This window comes from Dipteris shenzhenensis, chromosome 10 (genome assembly GCF_047967505.1).
Source record: "Dipteris shenzhenensis isolate YYH24624 ecotype China chromosome 10, Dip_SZ_1.0, whole genome shotgun sequence".
In the NCBI taxonomy this organism is placed as follows: Eukaryota; Viridiplantae; Streptophyta; class Polypodiopsida; order Gleicheniales; family Dipteridaceae; genus Dipteris; species Dipteris shenzhenensis.
The window spans coordinates 23,223,725-23,235,242 of NC_141605.1; the positions used below are offsets into that span (position 1 = coordinate 23,223,725).

Sequence of the window (11,518 nt, forward strand, 5' to 3'; positions counted from 1 at the left end):
TTTTCTAGGCACCTTGGATACATAAGGGAGAAGCTAATATGAAAAGGTCATCCTACATCTAGTGGTGACTATTCGAGACGCTACACACGCTCTCTTGATTGAGCGAAGCCACCCACGTCGAGTGACAATCCATGCAACATCTTGGCTCATTTCTTGTGTCCAATGCAACTTCCAATTTGTGTTGCATGTCTCATCTCTTAAATTCATTCCTTAATTCAAGGTTTCCATGGACAACATGATTCATTCTGTCAATGGGATAGCATGAAAAGATTGTGATGTGCAACTTGGAGAGAGAGAGAGAGAGAGAGAGAGAGAGAGTTAGTAAAGCTAGTCAACAAAATTCGAGCTTACAATGTAACTATCCTTGCTCAAAGTAGGAACTAATGTTGTAACCATGACAAGTAGCCATCTATTTGACATATCCATAGGTTACAATAAATTTAGAAAGAAAAACTCGTTTATAGGCAAAGCAATGCTTATGTTCTCATCAGAACCAAGGCTTATGTCTACAACACCACCATGCCTCCTTAGCTTTGGTACTAAATCTGTACCAAAGGAAAATGAAGTGCCATTCATACAACGTATCCATCCTAGGCTTGCAAGCTTGACTTGGTTCAAGCCAAGAACAAGCTTTGAACACTCAAAACAGGCACCTCACTCTTGAATGCCAAATGAAGCACTCAGATGTGAGAAGACAACATGAGTCTACGAAGATACAATCCCATCACGTTTTACATCAAAAAAAGATGTTTCATGTTCATCAAACAGCATTACATAGTACCTATTGACCTCGGCATTTGTTCAATGCAATATCATTGAGGCAGCTAGTTGGCTTCTTGAACTGCACCAACTGCCTTTATTGATACCTTTAGCCTTTCTCCAAAATTTGCAGGGCTCAAACCTCTTAACATAGGAAAGAACAGCACTGGTGATCTGCAGAATTTTAATCTCTGTAGATGGCTACTTCATAATCCATAATCAGGAATGGATACAATGCTGTTAAAATCCTTCCTTCGTTACTCCACTCAAAGGTCTGATGCAATGATGTGTGTGCATAAAACAGATACTCTGTTACTAAAGTAGGTCTAGTTTATTCTACTCCTCCTATACATAGATTAGGACTGAGCGCAAAGCTGGTGAAACTTCGAAAATTATGAGCCTATAAACATCTGACAATAAGGGCTGACCTACTTTCCCAGTAGAATCATAGTCTAAACACCAAGCAAACAAGGTGGCAAAACCACAAAAGTCCCAATTAAAAGGTAGCTCAAACGATATAAATAAAACCCTCCGATATTAGTGAGCAGGGAAGAGGAGAGGGGTGAGAAGAGAAGGGGAGAAAAGCATTGAGGGGGAGAACACACATTAGAGCAGAGTTGTTGAAGGGGGGAATTCATAATTAGGGAGGGGGAATGGAGCACTTGTCATACTTTTAACCACCCTTCTCATACAATTAGATAACCCATGTCTGACAAAATTTGATACTTTGAATCAAGAAAACAGCAATATCCCTATATCCCCCTAAAAAAAGTACATGAACTTTCAATGTGTCATCGTAATATAAAACCACACACTATTTTGCATTAAACAAGTTTAGGAAATATAGGAGAGGACATATTGTGATGCAGAAGCAAAGAGAACTTACCTTCACATAGCACTACCATTATGATGTTGCAATGTGGAGCGGATCTGCTCGACGATTAAGCTAGACAAGACCATGCTGAAAAAGACTTTCTACGTCTGGAAAGATTTCTTTTGTGTAGAAAATCTCTCTGCATGGTCTTGTCTTGCTTGATCGTCTAGGAGATTGGTGCCACCTACTCCACATTGGTCCTAATTACAAATAAAATTACCTTCTTTCTTTGGGAAAAAAAAAAGATTCTTGCATGTACCTTCTTGCAGCTGTTACCTAGCGCTTAAAGTACCGGAAAGATTTCTTTTGCGTAGAAAATCTCTCTGCATGGTCTTGTCTTGCTTGATCGTCTAGGAGATTGGTGCCACCTACTCCACATTGGTCCTAATTACAAATAAAATTACCTTCTTTCTTTGGAAAAAAAAAAAGATTCTTGCATGTACCTTCTTGCAGCTGTTACCTAGCGCTTAAAGTACCGGGATAAGTTGGTGTGATGAAATCTGACAGCATCCCTGAAGAAAGATTGATATCAGACTCCACTTCTCTTTACACATAATATTCCATCAATTTTCATTGTAAAACAAGATCCTAATAATGCAAAAGACTTAGAAACAAGGCTTGTTAAAATCCACCTCATTGCAAAGGAGGATTCCAAACATATTCATACACAACTAGATACACATTCAATTAACAACAAGGACACCCAAATAACATCAATTAACCAATGGTGCAATATAAGAGCTTTATTGACATCGCAGGTCAACTGCTCAAAAAAAATTTGAAATGATCCACTTCCACCATACATTGGCCAGGGATCAAATGGTAGACATACAACTCAATAGTACAAACAAATTAATCTTTGTTCCCGTGAACAACTGTACAAGGGGAAAAACGCCTCTGGCGAGTTGTCTTACAGTAGAAACAGAGTTAAATCCTTGACAGAATCGCCCAGTAGTAACTGGTCTCCAGACCAACAGCAGCTGTTTCTCAATGGTCATCCTCACCACGTACTGTACCCTTATGTGCTTGGCACAACGCAGCGATAGCAAAGCAGACCACCGAACAGGATAAATGTCACGTCAGGTGAATGGTTTTGGTAAAATGTTAAGTGTGCCAGCATGCTCAGCTACCAACAAAACAAAATTCTACCTCCATAACCTGTACTATGTAAAGTGCATTCTAAGCATCATGGAATCAACTGTTGCTCCAATATACAGAATCATAAGAGGCAGAGAATTCAGTGAAGAGCCAAAGCCTGGCATATGACTTCACTTGCCCGTAATAAAAGGATGGTTCAAAGCTTGAGATACTGTTAATCGCTTGTCAGGATCCAACATAAATATCTTCTCCAGTAGATCTTTGAAATTTCCCAGCATTTTGGGGTCTTCATCCGCTGTTCCTAAGCCTGTTATAAGAGATCCAATGTCCTTTGGCTTGACATTCACCAGTACACGTTTGATAGTCTGCATCATCGAGGGTAAAATAGGGTTAACATGTACGCTTGAAATTAAATAATGAAACTCCTTGTCTACATCAAGCTCTAGAGCATAGCAATGCAAGCAATATGTAGCAGAAACTAAACTTTAGTCATGTACATAAGTTCATCCAGACATGAAAGGCAACATAAAAAACCAAATTTTGTAGTCTATATTACATTCAACAACTATGCTGTAGAATTTCACTTGCAGAATTTGTTACATGGAAAATGCACCATTTGACATCAGAGCAAATCCTCCCAATACAAACCAGCCCAAACAGGACACCGTTTACCAAAACAATCTGGCTAAATTGAAGCTCAGCAGAGTTCAAGACTCAAGATCTTACCGTCTTCGTGACTGGGTCCTCTTCAACTGCACAAAAGTTGTAGTCCTGGTCAAAGTGTTTCAATGCAAAGCCCGCCTGAATAAGGCAAAATTAAAACATCAGAGAGAAGCATTTAGCAGTACCTTAGCAAGCCAATTCAACATAGAGAGACATTTAATTGTACAGTGTTGGCCATAACTGAAAACAGCATCAAATATGGTGCGACAAACAGAGCTGTATAAGAGAGATTCCTGATAAACAACATCAAGTTTATCTTACATGGCACTCCCTTCCAGGAAAATGAGCCTAAAAGATCACTAGAACATTGGAAATAGCCATGAACTTCTTACAAAGTGCAATAGCAACTGCACACAATGGGGTGGCATAAGTGCAAGACCCAGGGTGGCATAAGTGAAAGACCCCAAGTCGATGATGACTTGGAAATGAAATGTAAATAGTCCTTGACAATGTCAAAAGGTGACATACTCAGAAAACAGTCCACCCTGACCTTTTACTTAAGAGCTACATGTTAGTTTCTTCAGTCTCTTTGCCAAACTGCCTTTAGCCCTGAAGAACTATAAGTTGATTTTGTTCAAAAAATCATCCATCACATGGCTTGGAACCGGAATTTGAATGGCCACTGCTACCAGTCAATAGGTATCATGAGGGCTCTTCTACTGGCTGCAATTCCTAACACTAATGAGAAACCTAATGCAACCCAGAGAGTATGACCCAGTCTGACATGCTCTTAATATCAAAGCTGCACATCTCACCAAACATCATTAGCAGGTGTATATCCATGAACTAAGCTGTCTCTTGTCATCATTGAGATCTAGCTCTCCACCTGTCCATTGCGGCCCACAAGAAGTTAAAATTATTCCCGAGGATATTACCCTCTCCCTCAAAGCAAAAAGAACAGTCAGCCTCCCCTTCAAATCACATACCTTCTTCAGCATCTTCTTGGGAAATGGCCCCTTCAGTTCCATCTGCAATCTCAACATATCATTATTTGTTGGACCAGGGAAGAGCACCTTGCCTGTGTAGAACTCATACAAGCAACATCCAACCGACCAGATGTCCAATGCATGGTCATATGGCAGTCCAAGAACTGCACAAAATACTAAATGTTAGAACTGAAGTTGCTTCCTTTTCAAGCTTATAAAGCAGGCAGGCATATTATAAGGATGCTAAATTTCTTGAACAGACGGCTACTCTCCCGGCTGCCATAAGTTACAAACTCCAATTAACAAAAACATTCAATTTGCAATGCTCCTTCAAATGCACTTACTGATTTCTGGAGCTCTATAAAATCGGCTCACAAGGTATGGAGTAATCTCATTTTCTCCCGCAAACATGGCAGAGCCAAAATCACATAGTTTTAATACGTTTTTGGCTTCATTTACCTGCAAGACACAATTCCACCCTCACTCTCCAGCTGAATTCCAAAAGTTGAATTTACAACTCTACTATTTGTAGAACTGGACCAAAGCAACCATAACTCACCAGCATATTGTCAGGCTTAATATCACAATGCAACACCCCACAGTTTCTTAGATGTTTCAAGGCAATAAAAAGTTGCTTTGCATAGGCACGGACAGCATTCAGGTTGATACCAATATTCCGTCCAAATTTCTTCAGGATTTCCCGAAGATTCATGTGAAGGGATTCAAAAACCAAGCACAAATGGTTCCGATACTCAAAGCTGGTAAGAAAACGAACACAATGCCGCCTGTTCTCTGGATCTGCTCCCACCAATTTCTTCAAGATAACATGCTCTTGTTGTCCAGACTTGAACCTACCACAGACAACAAACCCTCAGTCAAAAGCTTTTTTTTAACACTAAAGCTCTCCTACTATAATAAATCATCCTTATGTTGAGCTTACATTAGCTCATTGTTACGAATAATCTTGATTGCAACCTCCTCAGGGTCTCCACGACTGGCTTTTAGATCACGCGCCCGCACGACACTAGAAAACACGCCTCTACCATGGGAAGCTGCGACTTCATAGCGACCATCCAGGACCTCACCAATTCGGTAACCTTAGAAAATAAATAAACATCATGTCAGAGTTTTCTGCTGCAACGTCGTAGCCACCATTAGTTCAGCTGAACATTACTTTAGGCTTTATTTTCTGTGGCTCCTATAATGACCTGCTCTATAATCCAGTATGAACTTGCTTTTCCTACAAAGTACTAGATTTGTATGCCCATACATACAAACTATCAAACACATAAATTCTTATATGAGAGCTTACAATAATATCCCTCAGCATCGTCCCAGTTGTCAGTCAATCCACTGGTCTCCAGTGCCAAACCATCACCCTTGGCCTGTTAGCACAACGTCCATTATTAGGAATCAACATCCAAGCCACCACAAAAAAGTGAGAACATCCACTAATTACTTCAAGCATTTTTCGAAGCTTGATGAATGTTATGGTGTAAGACAAAACTTGCACATATACCTTGGACTCCCATTTTCTTTCTTCCTAGGAAGGCACAACCCTCTGGAACTAGTAATTATATCCACCTAGCTTTACTGTGATTGCCCCTTAATATGCAAACCTTTGGTATCATCTATGCATCACAATTGCATTTGCACGAGAAACCAAGTCCAAATCGATATATTCTGGATCATAAACAGTGATAGCCCTTAAAGAAAGACATGATATACCTCTACCTATTGAAAAACTTAAGTTCTTCAGAACTCACCAGTTTCCGCCCTCCAGCCGGTGAATCTCCAAAAATATAATCACAGACCATCTCATTTGATTTTTCGCTCTGCACACCATATTTCAGCACAAAACTCATCCTTGCTGTGCCACCAAAGAGCTCAATTACCCAAAAAAAAAGCACCTACTGCAATAATTAGCACACAGACTCTAAAAATGTGAAAAAATCCGGGCCCACGCAAACTGCTACTTAACCTACAGATTTTAAAGAAAACAAACTGAAACGACTCTAACCTTGGGTGTGCCTTCACCTAATCCCCCAGTCCCTGTAAGCCTATTAGGCAGCGGCAAACCATTTTGCAAAAGCCCCTTTCCGAGTGTAAAAGCATCACTTGATGTTTGTGGATTAATAGCAGTAACAGATGCAGCAGTTCCATCCTGCAAAGATTCAGGAGCCCTTGAATCCATGGTAGACTCAATTGCAGACACGCCTTCATCAAGTCCGGCTTTCTGATCATGGGCTTTAGCACCTGCAACAAAGACACATTGAAACAATCAGCTCAATTGGGCAACCACAATATTGCACAAAGACGTGCAATCTCACACATTCAGCATAGAGGGAGATCACAAAAGCTGTTGAAGCAACCTTCAAGATTTGCAGGTCCATCATTCACTTGCTGTTGCTGTTTCTGTTGCTTGTATTTCTCAAGAATTGCCTGCCGCCGTCTTCGACTCTCTTCCTTTATCCGTTCCACATCATCATCTTCCTGAGCTGCAAGCTGCAATGCAACTCGCTCTTGGTACTCTTCTTGATTCTCCTCCTCCCTGCAATATTTTGAAAACAAACACTTAACCAAACTACATATTTCCCTGATTAAGACTTCAGGTTCTTCCACCTATAATCAACCACACAAAAGATGAACAGCACGAACCTACCTCGAACCCTCATCCAAGCCTTTGGAGCTCTGGTCAGCCTTTTTATCCCTGGCTACATCTGAGCTTCTTTCAAGCCGCCGTGATTTAAGACTGTGTCCTTCAGTCCTTTCATCTCTCTGGCTTCGGCCAGCATTACCTTCAAAATGCCGCCCATACCTGTACATGCTGTGGTCACTCGTCCGTTGGTCTCGCAAGCTCTCTCTAGACCTCGAACGCCTCCTCCTGTCAAGATTGTCCCTACGATCTCTGAGACTCTCTCTTGATATTGAACGTCTCCTTCTATCTAAGTTATCCCTGCGGTCCCGAAAACTCTCCCGAGACTTTGATCTTCTCACTCTATCTGTATTTTCCTGCCCAGAAACCCTGTGCCGGACATCTCTTGACCTCGAGCGCCTTCCACGCTCAGCTCCATTGTGATTGTCTTTAGTATGTCTAGACTCAAGGGCAGCTTCCCTTGATCTTGACCGCCTGCTTCGTTCACTTCGCTCCCAAATATCAGTATGCCTTGAGTCATGCATAGCTGCCCTCGATCTGGATCGCCTATCCCGATCACTCTTGACCCGAGCATCTCTCACATATCGAGACTCTTGAGCAGCTTCCCTTGATCTAGATCGCCTGTCACGATCACCTCTGTCCCTAACATCTTTTGTATGTCGAAATTCTTGAGCACCATCCCTCGATCTAGATCGCCTGCTGCCCCGCTCAATTCTTTCAGAGCTTTCTTTAGCATATCTAGATTCCTGGACAGCTCCCCCTGAGGAAGAACGCCTGTGCCTCTCAACTTTCTCAGAGCTATCTTTGGTATATTTGGAATCATAAGCAGCCTCTCTAGATCTTGATCGCTTACCCCGCCCAATTCTCTCAGAACAATCTTTGTTATACCTAGACTCATGAACAGCTTCCCTTGATTTCGATCGCCTGCCTCGTTCATTCCTCTCGCGACTATCCTTTTGATGCCTGCTGTGGCCGGGCTCCTTTGATATAGTTCTTTTGCTTTGATGTGCTCTCTCATGGCTCTCACCCCAAAACCTTGGATCATGTTCACCTTCTCTTGATGTGGATCGCCTATTAATATCAATCATACCAGATCTCTTGCTTTGATTCTCTCTCTCATGGCTCTCGCTCCGAGGTCTTGCATCATGTTCGCCTTCTCTTGACCTGGATCGCCTTATATAGTCAATTGTCCCAGAATCATCTTCACTATTTCTCTTTCCTTGCGATTGAGAATCACTATGAGTTGGCTTGGCTAATACATCTCTCTCTTGCTTCAAGAGTTGTTTGCTTGGGGCATCATGGTCATCATCATTTGACATGATCTTTAAATCATTATTTTCCACATTACTCTCTGCCCTAGTATTGAGGTCAACTTCTAAGCTGCTCAGCTTACATTCCTTATAGACTTGATCAACCTCAACTCTGCCCTTGGAAGTGCCAACTTCAACTTCAGAGGTTGTCCGAATGCTCTCCGACTCTGCCATTATCCCTTCCTCCATTCTGCTATCATCGGAGACTTGATCAGAATCATATTCTGCTAAGCCAAGCATGCTTTGAAGAACAGGAGCACCGTTATGAACAGCCTTGCCATGTTGTTCTTTTAACGTGAAAGTCCCATGTTCCTCGCTGAGCAGCATCTGCAAAATAGGAAATCTCACGATCACTTGCACGAGCATGCTTCTAAATAATGCTAGGATGTGGAGCACAAAGTATCAACAATGGGGTCGTTTGCTCTTCATGAATAGCTGAGCAAATAAGAATAAATTAACCCTGGTCCAGTTCAGACGGATGGAATTTATTTGATCAGAATATCCCTGACCCAAACCCTACCAGTAGACAAGAACTAACAATTCAAATTCAAGACACGGTTCTCATATCATTTACTTCGACTCTCTTTAAAAGAAGAGCAGATCTAACATGAATCTAACGATACAGCTCCTCTGGCAAACATCAGGCATGTTACCGATGTCTAACAAGAAAAGACATTCTACCTTCTTCGTATTAAACTAACGCGTGATAAACCTTCCTGTCATTTTTGTCTTCACAGCCCCGTCGTTAGAGAATCTTTATTAAAGACTTTGTTTGTTCGTGAGATGAATTCGTCAGAGGACAATCTGAAATACAATGCTTCCAAACAAGTACTCTCGAGCTGCTGCAACGATGGTAGAGGAACGAATTCGCGAAACATGTCAGCAAGGGAAACAAAGTGAGCACCTTACAGCCGTCCAATTCCATGTTTTGTGATGATGGAAGAGTCTGAACGTCCCTCGCAAGTAGCCCCCCGCTAGAAATCTCATCCATTCCTGCCTCTTCTCTTCCAAAGCCCTCTCCTGTTTTTATTTCACCTGATTCAATATCTGACTCTACAATCTTCCGTGTGGTTTCCTCCTCGTCCAAAATTTCACCCTCCTCCTTTTCATCATCCAGTGCGCTTTCAATTACGCAGCCATTTATCTGCTCATGCAATGTGGCGGAAGGACCTTCGTCATCCACATACTCTGTGGTCTTCCTTTGGTCTCTTTCTTCCTGAAGTCTGCCTCCTTCAATAACCTGCCCCGCTTTTAAAAGCATTTTGTCATCTTCTGTCATCTTTCGATCCAAATTGTCCGACAACGGACTGCTACAGTCGCCATTTTTCCCTTCTAGTTCCTCTTGACCCTTGTATTCCCTGGGATCCCTGTCCGTAGCCTCTGCACCTGTCTTTACTGAAATACCGCTGCCTTCCCTATCTGGCTCTGCTACCTGCATAAATGTCACCCGGTCTGTTTCGCTACAAATTTCACTGGCGTCTTCCCTTTCTAACGTATTCGACTTAAACGAATCGACTAGCACTGCCTCGAACTCTGAATTCTCACAATTTTTCCTTGAATCCTCGCAATTCTCCCTCGAATTAGGTTTCATGTCCGAACTCTCGACAACCTGAGTTGCAAACCCCAATTCAACCCGCTCTTTCGCATCGTCGACTTGGCCGATCCCAGGATCTCCTCCAGCAGCGTCATCCCTGTCGCTGGCGATTTCCTCAGCACCGCCGTCCGCGTGCTCTCTGCGATGCTTCCGGCGATGCTTGTGCTTGTGGTGCCGGTGCTTATGCTTAGAAGGCTTATCTTCCCGATCATCGCGGCGGCGGTGTTTGTCGACGGAGGTAGGGGAGGAAGGGAAGTCGTCGGAGAGATGATGTTTGTGGCGTTTGGAGGAGTGGTCTGGGGGCTCAAGGGAGAGGCGATGCTTAAGGGGAGGGGGGGGAGGGACGGCAAGAGGGGGGGAGGGGGGAAGCTCCATGAAAAGAAGAAATGGCAAGAGATGGAGATGGAGATGGAAATGGAGATGGAACAGAGAAAGGGTTACAAAAAGCCTCTTCGCAAACAAAAGAGACGATCAACGTCTTAAAGACAAAGTAATTAAAAACTTTTGCTTGCCATTCCCATCTCTTTTAAGTGCTCTTGCCCCCCCCCCCCGCTCCTATACCTCTCGTTTAGGGCATCCCTTCCGCACGCTTTCACTTTTACTTGGGTTTGCTTTGGAATCCGGATCCTCGAGGCCTTGAGCATTCCATCTACGCACCTGCTTGCCCGAGCACACCGCGCTTGCATGAGAAAGGGCCCTACTCGGTTCATGCAAGGAACAATTGAACTCTCTTTCTAGAGGAGTCGGCACACATCTCTAGATTATCAGTTGGTGCTTGGCCAATAATTGGCTCGGAGCATTTTGACCGGTGCTTGGGTGGCCGGGCGAGAAGGGGTCAAGGGGCGCCGAGAAAAGGGAGGGGTGCCAAACAAGCTCCCCTTTGGTCCCATCTCGCATGGCCTTTTGATTATCCATCAACACCCTTGTGAGATAGGCAACGTTCGGCCCATGTGAACTTGCCCTAAGGCATAAAAGCACCTGTCAAAATCACCAGTGGCTCAATATCGAAGCATCGAAATCAACAAATCTCAAAAAATGCAAGCTCCAACTTATGGCTTACGTTAATTATCATTCTACTTTCTTCTTGTCAAATATGCCTTTCTGATTGAGAGCATTGACAAGGGGCAAGTCGGGCAATGATGCTAAGACAAAATGGAAGCTTAACACATTTAAGTTGCTCCCAAAAGGCACCCCCTCCCCCATATGCTCAAGAGGCACCAGTCAACAACATCGACAAATATCACTACCAACCCTTGCCCAATAGCTGCATTAATAAACCCCACCGTTGACCTACACCATCTAGTTTTGCGCGGTCAATCATTGTCTGAACCATCTCCTCAACACCAAAAGCTAACTTAGGCACAATGGGCCGAGGTCATCCTTTAGGACCAGAAGTGCATCAACAAACAAATGTTAGCACAACCCTATACATCAGCATGTGCCTACCACAGTAGCTAACCGCAAAATAATAAACAGTGAGACATTAACAAATGTCTACCACACTAAATATCCAACCCACTAAGAGTGAAAGGCCCCATGTCCCCCTTACCCCATCATTACAAATCCACAAAGGGACAA

General features: G+C 43.0%; 1 protein-coding gene across 3 annotated transcripts; it reads right to left on the reverse strand.

Annotated features, from left to right (window-relative positions):
• Positions 1-1,969: 1,969 nt before the first annotated feature.
• Positions 1,970-10,411, reverse strand: LOC147897573 (uncharacterized). Of its 3 annotated transcripts, none has more exons than XR_015541636.1 (13): positions 9,251-10,411; positions 7,043-8,673; positions 6,753-6,931; positions 6,401-6,636; positions 6,147-6,215; positions 5,693-5,765; positions 5,321-5,477; positions 4,940-5,231; positions 4,725-4,839; positions 4,381-4,544; positions 3,458-3,532; positions 2,548-3,096; positions 1,970-2,145 (listed from the first exon to the last, which is right to left on the reverse strand). XR_015541636.1 is itself a non-coding variant. In XM_087379974.1 (12 exons), the coding sequence occupies exons 1-12, from the start codon at positions 10,313-10,315 to the stop codon at positions 2,902-2,904; spliced, it is 4,251 nt and encodes a 1,416-aa protein (XP_087236100.1). In that variant the 5' UTR covers positions 10,316-10,411; the 3' UTR covers positions 2,362-2,901. The 3 variants fall into 3 exon arrangements, 1 of the variants encoding a protein (XP_087236100.1); XR_015541637.1 differs by lacking the exon at positions 1,970-2,145 and adding an exon at positions 4,210-4,280 and having other exon boundaries at positions 3,058-3,096; XM_087379974.1 differs by lacking the exon at positions 1,970-2,145 and having other exon boundaries at positions 2,362-3,096.
• Positions 10,412-11,518: the final 1,107 nt, after the last annotated feature.